The sequence below is a fragment of the Podarcis melisellensis genome, assembly GCF_964234715.1.
Source record: "Podarcis melisellensis genome assembly, chromosome: 8".
Taxonomy (NCBI): domain Eukaryota; kingdom Metazoa; phylum Chordata; class Lepidosauria; order Squamata; family Lacertidae; genus Podarcis; species Podarcis melisellensis.
Window position 1 is genome coordinate 3,414,304 of NC_138540.1, and position 19,247 is coordinate 3,433,550.

Sequence of the window (19,247 nt, forward strand, 5' to 3'; positions counted from 1 at the left end):
AGCTAGGATGTGCCTCCCAGTTTATGCTGCACTCCCTAAAGAGGGATGCTCCCAGGTGCAATGGAGGGTTTTGCCCTTTGCCTCGGGCAGCATCTTGCCGTTTGCCTCGGGCAGCAAAGGTCTTGGGGTGGGTCTCTGAGACCTCCTTAGTTATTGCCTGCAGGAGCTCTGTCCTTAGCTAATCAAATGAGCTCTCACTCAGCGTTGAATGAGAGGCTGGAGCACCATGGATCTTCCAGCTGCTGAGATATTTTCAGCACAAAAACTGTCCCCGTGTAAATCCTAGGGAGAGACGGGGTGGTGTCTTGTTGGTGGGATGGGGTTCAGTAGAAAAGGGAGTAGGCGGTGGCACCACAAATAATCAGGCTATGTGAGTGAGCGGAGGAGGGGGAAAGGCTCAGAGAAGGTACTGGATGCAGATACTGTATGTACTGCAAATGTATGTGGGCCTCCACTTAGCAATCAGTTCATTTTATGGATGCTTCGTATTGCTCTTTATTCAGCTGAGATCACAGAATTGTAGAGCTGGAAGGGATCCCGAGTCATCTAGTCCAACCCCCTGCAACGCAGAGATGGTTAGGCTCTATAATTCCCAGCCACCGGAAAATACTCATTATGTCAGACTCCTAATGCCGGCTTTTCTTGGGACATGAGCCTGAGATGGCCGGTGCTACGTGTGGCCATTGAGGCATGTTTCGCTGGCACTTGAAACCCACAGGCAGCTTGGCTTCTCCCTGTGCTGAGCTCTTGGTGTGAAGGTGCTCAGGACATGGAGAGACAGAGGAAGCAGGCTCTAGGGCTGCCTCCCCAGCCTGGTGCCTCCCAGCTGTTTTGGACTGCCAGCTTCAGCATTGTATGACTGCCTGGTGGCAATTGGAAAAGGCTCTTCTAAGGCTGAGTCCCAGCAGAGTCCAACTAAGTTCGGTCTCCGACATCATTTAATTAGAAATAGAACTATCAGGAGGCATCCATTGCAAGTTCATCCAAACTCCTGTTCCCATCAGAGTAGTTGGGCAAAGATAGGCTGAGAAATGGTTCAGGGGCCCCCAGCAGAATGGGATGACAAGGACCAAGTGGAAGCTCCGGCAGTGCCCGGGGCTGCAAAGAAAGGACCCAACGCTTTAGGGGGGGCATTTGGGCAGAGGCGGCTTCCTCACCCCTCGGCCCCGCCCTCGCCTCCCGCCGGCCTCCGTCGAGGAATCGGTGAGAAGGCACAGGAGCGGGGGGGGGGGGGCGAAGGGAAGCTGGCAACCCCCGAGAGGCAGGAGGGCAAGAGAGCGGGCGCTGGTCTCTGGGCTCAGGAGCCACCTGCCCGCCCCTCCCGCTCGCCCGGGGCGGGGGCGTTGCGGGGCCGAGGAGCCGAGGGAGTTAACGCCGCCGTGCAGGCGGGCGGGCGGGTGGGTTTTCGCTCGGCATCGGCTCAGCTGCCGGCTTGGGAGGGGACGAGCCGCGCTCCGCCGCCGCCGCCGCCGCCGCCGGTGCCCAGCGCGTTACATCACGGCCAGCTCCGCCACCGCGTCCTCTTGCCGCTGCCGCCCCACGGAAGCTCCGCCAAGCCCGCCATGCAGGTAAGGGGGTCCGGGGGCGCCAGGCTGGTCCCCTCGAGGGGCGCGAGGCAGGCGGGAGGGAAAGTTTGTCTCCGGGGTGGCAGCCCCCCCCCATCCTTTGGGGGCGCCGGAAGCGGAGCCCAAAGTGGGCGAAGGAAGCGGGTTCTGGGAACTGTTGCTGCTGCTGGTTTTCAAGTGCTTCTCCAGCACTTCTGATGTTGAGACCACAGTCGGGTTTCGTTTCAGCCTTACAACAATCCTGCAAGGTAGGTTCGGAGGGTGGAGGAGGGAGAAAATAAATGGTCAGCGAGGGAGTTTCTTAGCCGGTTCAGCGATCTCCAAACTTGCTGCTTTGTGATTCCCCCTTTAAAGTGCTCTAGGCGGGGCGGGGGTGTCAGCCCCCCATCAGAACAGGTTCGGGTGGGTCTGCAAGGGCAGGCCAGGGGGCAACAAGGGCACTAGAGGTGCAGCAATAAAACTGCTAGCACATTTGCAAAGCTAAGCAGGGTCTGGTTTCAATTTGCATGGGGGGGGGCTGTTTTGAGATTCCTGCATTGCAGGGGGTTGGATAGATGACCCTCAGCGTCCCTCCCAACTCTACAATTCCATGATTCTCTATGACAGGAGCTCCTGTTTCCAGGACTGGCTGCTGAGTGAAGGGGCCATAAGTTAGGCAAGTCTAGGTTTGAATCTGGTCTCTGGCTCACAAGGTGGCCTCTTGCAGCCATCTATGATAATAAGAGGACTGTCCTATCCTACAGGGTTGTTGCAAAGATCACTGAAATAATGCACATGGACTTGGGCTTTGAACAGTTGAGAACGCTGCAAAGTGTTGTTATAGTCGGTATTCATTTAAGGACATGCATCCACCAGGGGAAAGCCAGGAAGGTTGAAGTGGGGCATTTTGGGGCTGGCAGCTGAGGCTTCCCACTCCTGCCTGCGCTGCAAAGTCCACTGCACACTCAGCTTATATAGGGATTTTTCTAGCATTCTCCCCCCTGCCCTTTCCCCCTCACCATTTTACCCTTTTAATTACCATCTTTTCCATCCACTCTCCAGACCTACCACTTCCCCAAATTAAGACAAACCAGCCAGATCATCTGCGCTTTCTTTCTAAGAAGAAAATTAAAATTAAAAACCAAACCAAAAAAACAGGAGCACAGGAGCCAAGGAAGCGTGCTTATACCAAGTCAGACACAGCTCAAAATTGCCAACACTGACTGGCAGCACCTCTCCGGGTTTTCTGAATGGGGGGAATTCCCAGCTCTTCCTGGAGAAACCAGAGGTGGAACCCAGGAACTTTTGCCTGCAAAGCAGGTGTTCTTCTGCTGTTCTTCTACAGCCTTTCCCTCAAAAGATTTTGAGTCAATTATGACAGTACTCTGCTGCAGAGAATCTTTTCTCCCAAGGAACTCAAGGTGGTGTCCATGGTGCTCCTCCCTATTTTATCCTCACAACAACCTTGTGAAGTCGGTTAGGCTGAGAGAGAGAGAGAGAGAGAGAGACCGGCCCAAGGTCACCCAGTGAGCTTCACAGCTGAGCGGGGATTTGAACCCTGGTCTCCCAGCACTCTAACCATCATGCCACACTAGCTCCCCACCCTGCTCCCCGCATGCACAGCAGCTGGCAGGAATCTGGTACTGTTCACATATATTTCCTAGGGAGGAAAGTGGGTCTTTCTGTGCCTAAAATGGAGCATTTCCCACAATTATTCCCCTACAGGAAATCACTCAGAATGTGACAAGAAGAGGTCAAAACTGGCCCTTTCTTGCCAAGTAGCTGGCAAAATGGGCAACTCTGGAGCAAGCCTGGAGTGACAGGAGCCTGTCAGAGGAGCCTGGAAGTCAGAGTGGCCTCCTTGGGTTTTTTGAAGTCACTTGGCACCCCCCCCCCCCGTGTTATGCAAAGTCTTTCCTTGTTTTCCACAGAGGAGACTTTTTCTCCTCCTCACATTATCATCCTCACTATTGACCTTAATTCCCCAGTTCTAACCCCTCTTCCATGCAATCCGCCAAGGCAGCATGTGAGCAACAATTTGGTGTTGCCTAAGAGTATGAGCCAGTTCTAACCATAACCCCTGCCACTGGGCAGCTGTGTGCTACAAAGCCACTGCTCTCAGCCTCTGCCCCACAACTGGGGGGGGGGGATAATTACAGTCACTGACTCACCTTGCAGGGTTGTTGTAAAAATGACTGAGATAATGTCGCTGAAGGGGCTTCGAACACACGAAAGATCCTCTAAAAATGCTGCCTATATTTTGGCTGCAGCTCAGCCGCGGAGCACCTGTTTGCCTTCAGAAGGTCTTATGTTCAGTCTCCAGTGGCCACAGGCAGGGAGAAGTGGGGAGGGGGGCTGTCTGAAACCCCCGATAGAGCCACTACCAAACAGTGTTGACAGTATTAAGCTAGCTGGGCCAATCGTCTGACTTGGTATAAGGCAGTTTCCTGTGTTCCTATTGGAGGAAGAGTTATGGCTCAGAGGTAGACCACCTGTTTAGAATGCAGGTGTTCCCAGGTTTAGTCCTTGTCATCTTCAGATAGGGTTGGGAGAAACCCCACCTGAAATCCCAGAGAGCTGCTGGCAGTAAAGGAAGACAGCTGGAAGTTTCATTCTGGGGCATAATTTAGCCCAGGCCTTGCATGTTAGCGGTAAGTAAGTTCCATGGAGTTTGATGGACTGTGCATGGGGTTGCCACCTGAGAGTTAGGGCTCGGAGCAATTGCTGCACCACCTCCCAATTTCAGTGACCATTTTGTGTATGCTGACTGTTGGCAGTGAGGATGTGCTGCAGTGCTAGCCCTATTCCACCCCTGGGTATGTCCCTCTTTTTTATTGCCTTCACTCCCCTCTTAGCTTGTTCTCAAAATCTCTTCCAGTTAGTCTGTACAGTATCATTTGTCTGAGCATCTTTTTACATGACAAGAGCCCCTATGAACAGTCTGCCCAGGAGATTCTGGAGTTGGGGACAAAGGTTGTAAGAAGGCTGTTCTCACCTGTATCGGTTACAATCAGTGCTGTCTCTGTTCTGCTGCAGTTTGGTTTCTCCCAAATTGTATGTTATTTGTCTCACTGTCCACTATTTAATGTCAGTTGCGTAAGTTACCGTAAGTAACTATTTACATAACATAAGTTGCATTCATTTCAATGAAAAGGGAATGTGAAAAAGAATTCTATCCAGGGCTGTTATCGGGGTCCCACTCTCAGATTTCCTGCCCTTCCCCACCACTTTTAATCATATTGTTTTCTTTGCTGACAAGATGTCTGAGCTCCCTGCAAATCACGGTTGAGACCTGAGCCATCCACCATCATAACATGATCAGAGGCAAATGGATGGGCCTGTGCCCTGACTCTGGGAAGTACCTACATGCCATGCCCCTGTTTCTGTCTGTGGCATTTTGACCGGTGACGGCCATTTCACCACATGTGCATCACAGTGCTCTCATCAAGGGGAGAGCCTGCATGTGTGAACGTACTTCTGAGGCTGTTCCGATCAAGTCATGATTCCTGCACTGCAGGGAGTTGGACAAAGGGGCTCTTGGGGTCTCTTCCAGCTCTACAACCTCTATGATTCTGTTTCACTATGGCAGCTCATCATGATATCTTAGAAGGTCTTCAGAGAGTGAAGTGGGTTGAGCCACAGCGGCTTGCAATCTTGGCATATCCATAAGAAAATACCACAGCAGAATCCAACCTCCACCCTACCGCAAGTCATACAGAGATGGTCTAAAGACTTGGAGCTTGAAGACCTCGATTCCTGCACTGCTTGAATCAGCTGGTCGATTACAGGACTAAGTCCCAGGCTGAATATCTCAACTCAGCCACAGACTTGTTTTGTGTCATAAGACCAAGCATCCTTCACTTTAAGAGACATTCCGACAACAGCATCTGTAACATGTGGATGGTAATAATCCAGGGTTTCCTTACAAAAATTATACAACTTGATACATGGGTGTGTAGTGCTTTGAACACTTGGAAAGTGCTGCATAAGTTCTAAGGATCATTTCTTACTGTTTTAGCTACAGGTTATCTGGGTGACCACAAGCAACCTTTCTCAGACTTGTTTCCCCATGTGTAAAATCTGAATAATAGCAACATGTTTCATAGGGCTGTTGCAAGAATGAACCTAGGTTGTGGAACCTGTGTCCCTCCAGATGTTTTTAGAGTCCAGCTTCCACCAGCTCCAGTTTACATGGCCAGTGGTCAGGAATGCTGTGAGCAACATCTGGAGGCCCAAAAGTTCTCCATCCCTGAATGAGAAGTTGTAACACTCTGTGCAGCGGAAGAACCCACATCAGCCACCTCCAACCAACATACTGACTGGAGCTGGCAGGAGTTGTAGTCCAAAACAGGCGGAGGGCGCAAGGTTGGGAAAGGCTGGCAGTGAGACTTGGCCTCTCCCCCCAAATCTGAAATTTCTCCCCCTTCCCTTTGCTCAAACTATTCTTGCTCCCCCCCACATTGGACTCCAGAGCTTCCTATTAGCCTCTGACCCCACCATTCCTCTATCTCCTTCTCCATTTGTCTCCTTCTTCTTATGCCACACAGCCCTCTTGGGTGAACCCAATGCCAGCTTCAGTGACTGATGCCTTTCTTATCTCAAAGAGCAGCTGCCAGCTGAAGCAGCTGCTATGCCAACTGACCCCCGCTTTTTCTGCTGAGGGGGGAGGACAACCTCTCTTTCAGGCAGCACAGATGAGAGAGAACATAAGAAGAGCCTGGCTGCTGTATCAGGCAAAGCATCTCTCTGGTCCAGCATCCTGTCATCACAGCGGCCAACCAAATGCCCTAGTAGGAAGGCTTCCAAACAAGACATGAGCACAACTGCACTCTCCCCATTTGTGATTCCCAGTAGCTGGTATTCAGAGACATTCAGCCTCCAGCCCTGGACGTAGAACATAGCCAGCATGGCTAGTGGCCATTGAGAGCCTTTAGGATATTATTTACAGAATGACATAAGCAAACAAGTAAAACAGGTCCTTTCCTTCACTAAATTTATGCTTGTCTAAAATTACAGAAAGGGGTGAATGAGGAGGAAGACATCAGGAGAAGGGAGGGGAGGTTAACAAGGGATGAATGCAATAGCCCATAAGATTACACTGACTTCGTAAGAAGAGCTCAGCTGGATCAGGCCAATGGCCCATCTCCATGGCCAACTAGATGCCCCGAGGGAAAGCCCATAAGCAGGGCATGAGCCCAACCCCACCCCACCTTTCCAGTTCCCAGCAACTGGTGTTCAGAAGCTTGTTGCCTCTGACAGTGCAGGCAGAACATGACCATCATGGCAGAAGAAGACGAGCAATGAAGACCCTTCACCCATTATCTGCTTTAGGTGTACGTTTAAAAGCATAAAGTATGAATGAAGCAAATAATATGTTTGCATGTGTCACAGGGCTGTGCTTGTCAGGGAACCTGGATTGTCTGTAGAGCCTGTTAAGTGCACACTTGTGTTGGTCGCAACTCAGAGTGTGGAAAGATGACCCAGAAAAGACCACGGATTCACTGGTTCAAGAGTTTGCTTCCTCTTACTGCTTTTTGCACTAAACAAAATCACAAAGCTGAAAATTGGGAATGACCTCCCCCCCCCCATTTTTATGTCAATTGCAATTATAATACAGGAAAAAAATAATTGAGTTTGCACTTCCTGAAACAATATACAAATCAACCTTCAAAATTCACACTTATCTGATTTTTGCAGAGCAGTTCTCCCAGCCAAGAAATGTATACAAAAATGCATGTACTGGGGGAAGGTGTGCATATAAATGCACATATTAATGAAAATAGCAGATAAAAACACATTATTTTAGGGAAAATATATTTGGGAAAATTGCATGTAAAAACTAACGCTTTGGGATAAATTTGCCCTAAAATGCTAATGAATTTTCATGTTAACTAATACAAATTGATATAGAAATGTGGAGAACTGGATTTAAGATGGGAAAAATTAGAAACTGAGAGAAACTGAAAAGGACCGATTCACCTCTCTCTAGCTGCAAGGCAGCCCAAAAGTAACTGAGAACAATTGCCCACAGAACATATGGTAGACTTTCAAAGAGATGTTAGAAACTGGTAATCCAGCTCTCAGCAGATCATGGAAGTTTTTCCAGCTTGAGAGGGCAGTGGCTGGAGATGCATTTCCACAAACAGGAGGAATGAAGTGTTTTTTGCTTAGATTGGCTTGAAAGGCAAGCCCATAAAAACTTACACTGGTCCAGAATGCCTGTTCCCACAACAAGAACAGAGCGTCTGCTTTGCAAGCAGAAGGTCCAGTTTCAATCCCTGCCGTCTCCAGGTAGGGCTGGCAGTTTTCCCTGCCTGTAGCTCTGAAGAGCCACTGCCGGTCAGTGTAGATCATACTGAGTTAGATGGGCCAATGGCCTGACTTGGTGTAAGGCAGCTTCCTCAGTTCTTATTCAGGATGATCAGCAAGCACCGTGGGTGAAAGAGGCATCAAACACGTATTAAGCCTCATGTGCGCAAATACCCAGTAGCATTTGTTGTTGGCATCTGTCTGTCTTGAGAGACAATGGAGTGCGCCTCCAGGGGTGAAGTTAAACCACTGTGTTGCCAGCACCAAAGTGGGTGCAGTCCTGGGTAGTGTGTATGGAGGTCCTGGGCTGCCCAGACGACAATATCCTCCTCTTGCCCTTGCTGATGTGGTCCAAATGAAAACAGAGCAATACATTTGACACCAGCTTGGCTGCAGGAGTTGCTGGAAGGAGGCCTACAAGATGCTATCCAACACAGCGGCGTAGCGTGGGTTGTCAGCACCCGGGGCAAGGCAAGTAATTTGCGCCCCCTAACCCCTAACCTGCCGCCGCTGCCAGCTTCTTCTTGCTGCTGCCTGGGCTGGGGTATTTATGGTAAGGTAGCCACGGCGGCGGCGGCGGGTCCGTGTCAGGTGATCTGAGGCGAGTTGCCGCTGGCGCTGCCGCCCAAACGATGCCGCTTGCCCGGAGGAGGAGGAGGGCAGAGAGGCGAGGAAAATGCAACATGGCCCAGCAGCTGCAGCAGCAGTGGCGGCGGCGGGGCTGTGAGGAGGGGCTGCCTGGCGCGCCCTCCGCGGCCCTGACGTGTGGGGACCACGGCGAGCACTGAGAGCCGCTGCCTGCCGGACGCCTTCAGCCCGGACGCGCGCACAGCTCGTCGGTTCCGCGAGACATGGGGCTCTGCTACAGCCTGCGCCCGAGGCTCTTCGGCGACTCCGGAGGTGGCGAGCGCGCCCCCCCCCAGATGTTGCGCCCGGTGCGGCCGGCCCCCCCTGCACCCCCCACGATACGCCACTGATCCAACAGTCTAAGGGACTCCACTATGGATTTGTTTAGAGTTTACACACAGAATCATAGAGTAGGAAGGGACTCTGGGTCATCTAGTCCAACCCCCTGCAATGCAGGAATCTCAACTAAGGCATCCATGTCAGACGGCCATCCAACCTCTGCTTAAAAACCTCCAAGGAAGGAGAGTCCACAGCCTCCCGAGGGAGACCGTTCCACTCTTGAACAGCTCTTACTGTCAGAAAGTTATTCCTGATGTTTAGTCAAAATCTCCTTTCTTGTAACTTGAGTCCTCCCCTCCAGAACAAGAGAAAACAAGCTCGCTCCATCTTTCAGGTGACAGCCCTTGAATATTTGAAGATGGCTATCATCTCTCCTCTTAGTCTTCTCTTTTCTAGGCTAAACATACCCAGCTCCTTCAACTGTTCCTCAATGCAGGGAGGGAATTGGTATACCTGTCTGACTCTCACAGAGGCTGATTAGAAGGAGATAAGCCCTGAACAATGATTCACACTGAGCCGCTGAGTGGGACTTCAGAGCTCCCTGAAGCCCTGCCTTGATTGGTTGATTTTTCCTGGCTCATGACTTGTGAATTACTTCCCTGCTCCTCAGTTGGATGAGGGAACACTGGGCATTTCAGGCCAGGTAACGAACACCTGGTTAGAACCCAGAAGACACTTCCCCAACCTGGTGCCCTACAGATGTTTTGCACTAATACTCCCATCAATTTAAAATTGTGTAAATACACAGACTTCTTGGGGAGGTGGAAGAGGAGAGTAAAGCACTTGTAGTTTTGCTGGTTGGAGGATTTGGATCACAGAGAGAAGGGACAGTGGCTGGAGAGAAGAGGGGAAAGGGAGAAATGGAAGAGGAGTGAATTAATGGAGGGTGGGGAGCAAAAAAAAAGTAGTGAAACATAAAAAGGAAGGATAAGTTGGAGCAGGATGGAGGGAACAAGAAAATGAATTGAGCTGAGAAGATTCCACCTAAACATTAGGAAGAACTTCCTGACAGTAAGAGCTGTTCGGCAGTGGAATTTGCTGCCAAGGAGTGTGGTGGAGTCTCCTTCTTTGGAGGTCTTTAAGCAGAGGCTTGACAACCATATGTCAGGAGTGCTCTGATGGTGTTTCCTGCTTGGCGGGGGTTGGACTCGATGGCCCTTGGGGTCTCTTCCAACTCTATGATTCTATGAGGAAGAGAAAAGGGAGGGGAGAGGAAAGGCAGCCAGAGGCTGGGTAGATGGAAGGATGAAGACAAAGAAAATAGGAGAGGAAGTAGGAGAATGGTTTGCTCTGGCATCCTGGCCTAGCTCTGCTGCAATGCCTATGCAGGTAACAGTTATAATGATGGCCATTCTCATTCTCATCATTAATTATAGCCTTAATGAATACAAGTAAAACATAAATATGTAGATAGGGATGAACTACCCCCCCCCTTTATGGTGCCCTGCCCCCTGAACTCTAAGGCTGGCTATGGTCCCTACCTGCCAATCATGACCAAATACTGTCTTGTGACAGAACCCTTTTTGGGATTCTTGGAGACTCTGTGGCTCTTTGAGGAATGGGCCTCCTTCAAAGAGCGGCTTGATCTTCCTGTGCCGCTGGCTTTTGAAACAGGTGTGCCAGCCGGTGGCAACAAGGCCGACACCAATAAATAATGAACAGCCTGCGAATGCCGAAAACAAAAGGGGGAGACGCTTGTCTGAATTATTGATGCACACAGAGAGAAGGATCCAGCAAAAAGAAAGATAGAATATAATGACCTGTTTACCTGGTCAGTTACATGTACTTCTTAGTTCATTGTCATCTGCAGTTGGACAAACATTTGCTGGTCTATGTTCTGAAGCTGCTTCTTGTAAAAATAGAACATGTTAATACAGCGGTATCTCAGTTTTTGAGCGTCTTGGAAGCCGAAAGTTTCGGTTTCCGAATGCCGAAAAACTGGAAGTAATTGCTTCCGTTTTCGAACACGCATTGGCAGTCGAACGGCTTCCGCTGTGTGTTTTTCAGTTTTTCAGTTGCAACCAGACCTTTGCGCCTCAGTTTTTGAACATTTCAGAAGTCGAACAGTCTTCTGGAACGGATTACGTTTGATAACCGAGATACTACTGTACTGCACTTTGTTGTTCTCGCCAATCTCAAATCATTTTTTTCCTTATGTCTTTCTGTTTTAAGAAGGAATGTAGGATGATCCACTGTTTCTGCTAAAACCTACATTGAATATATTTTGTTGGCATAGAAACATCAAACCGTGCCCAGAGGGCTTTTTTGCATAACATGCCAACAAGACAGCCTGAACCAACTTGGCGACTGCCAATTGTCTTGGACTACAATGTGCAGGCTGGGGCTGATTTGAGTGGTAGTTCAAAACATCTGGAGGACATCAGGTTGGCAAAGGTTTACATTACATCAAGTTTTACGTTTCCGGGGGTGGGAGAGGGAATTAAAGGGTTTCCTGCTCTTCATAACACATGTTAACTCGCTGCCTTGGGGAGCTGACTGTCCCCAAGCATTATGGCCCCTTAAGACCTAAGTTAAGAAGTTCAGTAAATGAGTAAATGTTTTAATGCAAGTCATAGTCTGAAAAGATCTGTGGAAATAATACAGCTGCCTGTGTCCCTGTGACCCGGAGGCAAAATCCAGGAGCAGAAATGAGCTAACTGGAGTGGGAAGATGGAATCTGAATTTAAAGGAGGTAACATCAGCCAGACCTAAAATGGCATCTACATGTTAAAAGTGCTTTTCAGAAAATGATGCACAGCTTCCCCCACTTCTCCTCCGAAAGCGAGGCTTGCTCTCCAGCTATTAAAGATGCTTTAGCTGAACACAAAACCACTTCAGAGGGTTGAATCATCCGCTGTGCCTCTGCAGCCAGGCAGGCTAGAATCCAGAACACATCAGCGGCAGCACCGTGGCCTATTTTTAAACAAGGTGTGCATGAGGGGACGGAAGCATCTACAGTAGCCAGCTTGCAACAGGGTGTGGTGAGGATTTGCTGCCCTTTGGCAGAGTAGTCACCTTAGCAGAACAGAAGCCAAGCCAAACCTGTCCTTTGTTCGGAATGTTGTTGAGGAAAAGGGCCAATTTATGGAGTATCTCAAGAGAGGCTCAGAAAGTTAGCTTGGCTGCAGAGGTGCATTAACCACTTGCTCCACTTTTCTTTTTGCTGGAATGATGATGGTATGCATGCAAGCAATAATAATAGAAGCAAAGAATTGTAGAGGTGGAAGGGACACCAAGGGCCATCTAGTCCAACCCCCTGCAATGCATGAATCTCAGCTGACAGATGGCCATTCAATCTCCGCTTAAAAACCTCCAAGGAAGGAATCTAAAACATTCCGAGGGAGACCGTTCCACTGTTGAGCAGCTCTTACTGTCAGAAAGTTACAGTGGTGCCCCGCAAGACGAACGCCTTGTAAGACGAAAAACCCGCTAGACGAAAGGGTTTTCCGTTTTGGAGGCGCTTCGCAAAATGAATTTCCCTATGGGCTTGCTTCGCAAGAAGAAAGCCCATAGGGAAATCTCCGGGGACCTCTTTTAAATGCTAGCGGTGGGGAGCAAAGCCTTTCCCCCCCCTCCGGCCTTCAGAAGAGGTCCAGGAAGGCCGGCGGGGGCCGAAAGGCTTTGCTCCCCACCGCCAGCATTTTAAAAGCAGTCCAGGATAGCAGGGAAGCGCTTCCCGCTATCCCGGATGGCTTTTGAAGGCAGGCGGGGGGGAGCAAAGACTTTTGCCCCCCGCCAGCCTTCAGAAGAGGTCCAGGACCCGCAGCGCTGTGTTTCTCTGCTCTCCCGGGAAGGCAGGCGGGGGGAAGCAAAGACATTTAATGCATTCCTATGGGAAACCGTGCTTCGCAAGACGAAAAACTCGCAAGACGAAAAGACTTGCGGAACGAATTAATTTCGTCTTGCGAGGCACCACTGTATTCCTGATGTTTAATTGGAATCTCCTTTCTTGTCACTTGAAGCCATTGGTTCAGGTTCTCCCCTCCAGAACAGAAGAAACAAATTGCTCCATCTTCCATGTGACAGCCCTTGAATATTTGAAGATGGCTATCATATCTCTTCGCAGTCTCCTTTTCCCCAGCCTAAACATACCCAGCTCTTTCAGGTGTTCCTCATCAGGCTTGGCTCCTTCGGGTGTTCCTCATCATCATCTAGGTCACCCTCATCTGCACACCTTCCAGCTTGTCAACATCCTCCTTAAATTGTGGTGCCCAAAATTGGACACAGTATTCTGGGTGTGGTCTGACCAGGGCAGAATAGAATGGTACTAATCTGGACACTATACTTCTGTTGATGCAGCCTAGCATGGCATTATCTTTTGTTGTTTTTGCTGCATCACACTGCTGACTCATGTTAAGCTTGTGGTCCACCGAGACCCCTAGATCCTTTTCACACGTACTGCTAGTAAGCCAGGTGTTGTCATCCCCCCCATCCTATATTTGGACATCCTAAGTGCAGAACCTTACATTTGGGCCTACTGAAATTTTGTTAGTTTGTGTTTAGTTCTCCAATCTGTTCATATCATTTTGAATTCTGAATCTGTCCTCTGTGGCATTAGCTACCCTTCCCAGTTTGGTGTCTTCCGCAAATTTGATGAGCATCCCTTCAATTCCTTCATCCAAGTTGTTTATAAAGATGTTGAACAACAGTGGGCCCAGGACAGAACCCCATGGTACCCTACTTGTCACTTTTCCCCAGGATGATGAAGAACCATTAATGAATACTCTTTGGATTCGGTCAGTCAACCAGCTACAAATTCACCTAACAGTTACCTCATTCAACCCACATTTTACCAGCTTCCTCGCAGGAATATTATGGGGGACTTTGTCAAAAGCTTTACTGAACTCAAGATACACTATGTCCACAGCATTCCCCTGATCCACAAAAGGCCCTAAGAAGGCAGATTGCCAAGCAGTCTATAGCAGACCCTCACAGTAAGGTTACTGTTGTTTATTTCTTCAACAGTTTTTACCCATTCACTCAGCTTTCCATGCTTTCCATGCTCCAGGTCGTGGATTTCTACACATCCTTTACATATAATGCTCCTCCTCCTCCCTTCCTGTTTGGTCTAGTCCTTTTAAATAGGTTATATCCCTCAATTCCTACATTCCAGTCATAAGTCAAATCCCACCAGGTAAAGCCTATCAGGTAATATTTGCCATCCTGTATTAAAAGCTCCAATTTGTCTTTCTTGTTTCCCATACATTGCGTATTTGTGTAGAGACAACTTAAACCATGAGTCTTCCTTCCAGCTGCTTCCTTCTTGTAGTTTCTTGCCCTTTAGCAGTTTTCTGGAGCACCACTTCAGTTTCCTGTGCGTCAATGAGACTATTATCCCCAGTATCAGGTGTTCTTCTGTCGTTTGTATTGTTGTCACCCTCCCCTTCAAGATCTGGTTTAAAGCTCTCATGATCAGGTTCTCAGACGCTTAGCAAACACATTTTTGACAACTGCTGTGAGGTGCAGCCCATTTTTTGCCAAAAGTCCTTCCTCAAGGAAGTGGAGACCATGATCCAAGAAGCCAAGCCCTTCTATAGCCATGCAAAAGTCAGAGATGAGGATGTCGGCCATTGTTGGTCCCAGAAAGGAAAGGTGGCAGAATCAGTCACATGCCCAGACACAAAACTGGGTAGGTGGAAGGGAGATATCAGCTTGGCTGGAAGAAACAAGACATTTGGACAGCTAACTGCAGGGAAAGTTCATTTCCTGCTTGGCCAGACTTTCACTCGCTCTACAGGATTTCACCTTCTTGAGGCGCTTCCAGGCTGTTGCTATTTTAAGTACAATTTACCGTATTTTTCGCCCTATAGGACGCACTTTTCCCCCTCCAAAAATGAAGGGGAAATGTGTGTGCGTCCTATGGGGCGAATGCAGGCTTTCACTGAAGCCTGGAGAGCGAGAGGAATCGGTGCGCACCGACCCCTCTTGCTCGCCAGGCTTCAGGAAGCTATTCACAAGCCTTGGGAGCCTGTGGGAGTTCCCACTGGGCTCCCACAGCTTGTGGAGAGCTGCCTGCATCCCAAAGCCTGGGGCGTGCTGAGCAGTCGCGCCCGGGCTTTGGGTAGCTCTGCGCAAGCCGCGGGAGGGCTCCCACGGCTTGTGGAGAGCAGCCTGTTCTTGGGGATGGGGTCGGGGGAAGCTCGAGCTTCCCCCGCCCCAGCCCCATGCCTGGGGGGGAAATAATTTTTTTTCTTTATTTCCCCCCCAAAAAACTAGGTGCATCCTATGGGCCGGTGCGCCCTATGGGGCGAAAAATACGGTAATCACATGTCTGAATATTCAGGTTGTACAATTAAAGTTGATCTGGAGCTCTTGTGCAACAAACCACTTCTCTCCTGAATCAAACAATTTTCAGTAAGAAAGATGTACCAGGAAGTCTGGAACAGCAATTACTTGATGCAACATTGTCTAACCTCCCCACAAACAGATCGGAATGAATGCTTCCGTCACCAATATCTAACCTCCCCACAAACTTTGGTCACACCCACACCATACTTTAAGAACACATTAAAAAAACGCTGCTTTTTCCAAAGAATCATGGGAACTGTAGTTTGTTAAAGGTAGCTCTGTAAAGGGTAAACTATGGTTCCCAGGATTGTTTGGGGTAGCTATGTGCTTTAAGTGTGTGGGTGGCACCTTTATGCTAACAAATCAAGATAAACACTCAATAAACAGATCGTCTAGAACAAAGCTTTATAGTTTTTTTTTAATGAAATATTGTGCTTTGGTGCGTTTTCCCTCAAACCAGTTTTGATCTGAGTTGAGATAATGAATGACCTAGCTGCTTTTTAAGCTGGTAATGCCGGATACTAGATCTGCTAACTGGTTTTTAAGGCACAGAGCTACTGATATTGTGGCTGATTTATGCTTCTGCCTCTTCCTTAGCTTTTCTTTGGTTTTATGTTATTGATGCATTTCTGAAACAGTTGTACCATATTAGCAAGTCAGATCAGCTAGATAAGGTTTGCAAGAGCTGAGCTGCCAAATCAACACATCTTCAAATATCCCAAGGGCTGTCACATGGAAGAGGGAGCAAGCTTGTTTTCTCCTGCTCTGGAGGGTAGGATTCAAACCAGTGGCTTCAAATTACAAGAACGGAGATTCCGACTAAACATCAGGAAGAACCTTCTGACAGTAAGAGCTGTTCAACAGTGGAACAGATTCCTTTGGAAGGTTGTGGATTTTCCTTCCTTGGAGGCTTTTAAGCAGAGATACTTGAGCTGAGATTCCTGCATTGCAGGGGGTTGGACTAGATGACCCTCAGGGTCCCTTCCAACTCTACAATTCAATGATTCTATGATTCTAACACTTGCCAGACCTTCTTCTCCCTTGCAAGTTAAGATGAACTATGCAAAAACCAAGTTGTCCGGTCAAAATTGGATCTCTTCATAGAGTCCCCTGATTGTTAATTTAATGCAGAGTTTTTCAGCCAGAGCTCTGTGAGCACCTTGAAGAGTTCCACAAGAAGTTTACAGTCTCTTACTTCAGCCACTTCATATTCCTCTCTTCTCCTAGCCATCCCCTGCCGCCTGCCAATCACAGTCTGCTTCCAGGCACCCTGTTTACTGAGCACTCATTCTGATTTATTTGCGCTAAATATGTGGGAAGCATAGAAGACATTGACCTTTTATTGAGCATTCATTCTGGTATTTGGGGAGCAGTTATACAGAGCTGTATCAAGGCAGTGTTAACCCACACTTTCCAGTGTATTTTCCTCATCACCTTTCTTATGGCAAAAAGTTTGGTGTGTGTATGTGTTGCCACCTGTGACTTACCGTATTTTTTCGCACCATAACACTCACTTTTTTCCTACTAGAAAGTAAGGGGAAATGTCTGTGCGTGTTATGGAGCGAATGCCTGCGGATGGCGGGGGGGGGGATCTGCTGCAGTCGTGAGCAGAGGATCCATGGTTCCCCATCCTGCCCTCCTCCGTGGTTACAAAGCATGGATCCACATGGATCCTCAGGATTTTTGCATTGGGCTACCCCAAACTCACCATCAGATCACATGTCTGTGGCCACAGCATGAACCACAAAAATCATATATCCACTATTTCATTTAGAATATTTTTTTTCTTGTTTTCCTCCTCTAAAAACTACGTGCGTGTTATGGTGTGGTGCGTGTTATAGAGCGAAAAATATGGGTAATTCCAATACCAACTTAATAGCGTCACCTGAATTTGCTTTACCTTTACCTAACTGAATCACACCCGAAAATATCAATGGTCTGGAAGTGCCTGGAAGACCAGTTCAGTCTTGTGATGCCTCTTGGAATCTTCCATTCTTCGGGGCTGAATATACAAATCCAGTCTCAATTTGTGAGTAGTGTGAAAGGCAGGGTGTGCCTTGTGTTTTACCAGTTTATTACCAGTTTCTACATACATTGTCTTTCCATGCATTTTGAGACTTGCAAGACTCCTCGTGAGGGCAGCTTGCCCAGGAAGGTGGGCTAAAAATCTTTTAAAGAGATGCATAAAAACAAATCTCAGGATACACCCCCTGTGCAATTTAGAGCTCTATTCTTCTATGGTTTTAAAGCACATGAAGGAACCTAAAGAGACAGAAGAGTCTCCCAGCTTAAGAACATAAGTAGAGCCTACTGGATCAGGCCAATGGCCCATCTAGTCCAGCATCCTGTTCTCACCACTGCCAACCTGTGGGAAACCTTCAAGCAGGACCTGAATACAGCAGCTCTTTCCCAACTTGTGGTTCCCAGAAACTGGTGTTCAGAAGCATTCCTGCCTCTTGTTTGAAATGGCATTCAAACATAACTATGCATGAATGTTAGTTAGTGCATGAAAGGGTTAAGACCACAGAGTTAGATTCCTAGAGTTGGCTATGTCACACCACTTATCCCCAGACCCTGCTATCATCATTTGAGGCTCTTCTTCCTGTGCCTCCACCATGAGAAGTCTGGAGGGCGACAACATGAGAAGGGGTCTTTTTTGCAATGACTTCTCTCTTGTGGAATGCTCTCCCCAGGGAGGCTTGTTGTTATGTATGTTTAAAAGTCAGGCAAAAACATTCCTCTTTTTCCAGGCCTCTGCTAATTATGCAATTAAAAGATCATAAACTAACTCTCTCTCTCTCTCTCTCTCTCTCTCTCTCTGTAGGATTTGTTTGTTTGTCTGTTTGTTTGTCCCAATAGTATGTATTTTTGTGTTTTTATTTTTTAAACCAAGAAGGGTGGTATAAAATTGTATTATTGTTATTGTTATTATTATTATTATTTGGTAGTAGGGAGAGTATGGGGCTGGGGCTTCTCAGGATATCACAACGTGTGCCATGGAGTATTTGACTAAGAAGGAGTTGAAAACCGCCATTCTGAGGCCTCTTGTACCTGTTCTTTTTTAGGATGACAGCAAGGAGACCGATGGCAGCCTCCTGGGTGATCCAGGCCAGACTCCCCCCGGGAGGAAGGAGAACGTGAAATGGCAGAAGCCACGGCTCACCCGCAAGGCTCTGATGAAATGTTGCTTGGTCAAGTGGATCCTCTCCAGCACTGCTCCCCAGGGATCAGGTAAGGAGTGCAATGGAAGCATCTGCTCTCTTTGGATTTTTAAATTTATTTTCAAGAATAATATCTAGGTACAGTGGTACCTCTAGATGCGAACGGGATCCATTCTGGAGCCCCGTTCGGATCTAGAAGCAAACGTAACCCGTATCCACGCGTCTGTGCATGCGTAGGTCACATTTTGGCACTTCTGCGCATGCACGTGACATCATTTTGAGCGTCTGTGCATGCACAAGCGGTGAAACCCAGAAGTATCACGCTCCGTTACTTCTGGATTGCTGCGGAGCGCAACTCGAATGCACATTTAACCGTGCTTAGGCAGGGAGGCGTGGTGCTCATGTGTGCGACATCGTCACATGCATGACATTGCCCTCGCAAGCTGTCGCTTCCGGCCCTAACTGTTCCCCTTTGAAAAAATTCACTGCACGTCACTGTTTGAGAGCACCAGTTGTGGATTCATAATTAAATTTTGGGCTATAATTTTCCAAATGTCATAAAAAATGGGAATGTCATGTGGCCTAGAGCTCCCTGGGCTGAGGAGGTTACTGGTTCAATTGCTGGCAAGTCCAAGTGTGGCTAGGAATGGCCATAGGCACCGACTCCATGGGGCCTGAGGGGGCCCGAGCCCCCTCAAAAGTTTGTTTGGGGGGGCTCCGCCCCCAATAATTTAAGAAAATTATTAGTTATATTATGCTTTGTAAAATCACAAAATTATGTTGGTATTTTTTATTTTCCTTGTTTGACGATAGTTACCTTTTAAAATACATTCAGTAATGAGTTAAAACAAAGCCACTCCCGATCTAGGGAGGGGGTGGGGTTGCGGGCTCTCGACCCATCAACAATCTCGCGGGGCTGGCGTCAGCCCCGCGAGAAGCGGGGATTCCCCCTAGCTCATTAATATTCACCTCCCACGGT

General features: G+C 48.4%; 1 protein-coding gene across 2 annotated transcripts in view; it reads left to right on the forward strand.

Annotated features, from left to right (window-relative positions):
• Positions 1 to 19,247, forward strand: part of KCNIP3 (potassium voltage-gated channel interacting protein 3) — a 115,928-nt gene that overhangs the window by 12,508 nt on the left and 84,173 nt on the right. The window contains exons 1-2 of one of the 2 annotated variants that reach the window (XM_081921368.1): positions 1,399 to 1,568; positions 18,173 to 18,338. In XM_081921368.1, coding sequence (XP_081777494.1) covers positions 1,563 to 1,568; positions 18,173 to 18,338 — 172 coding nt within the window. In that variant the 5' untranslated portion in view covers positions 1,399 to 1,562. Of the gene's footprint in view, positions 1 to 1,398; positions 1,569 to 18,172; positions 18,339 to 19,247 lie in introns of those variants that run through there. The other variant, XM_081921367.1, reaches the window with a different exon arrangement.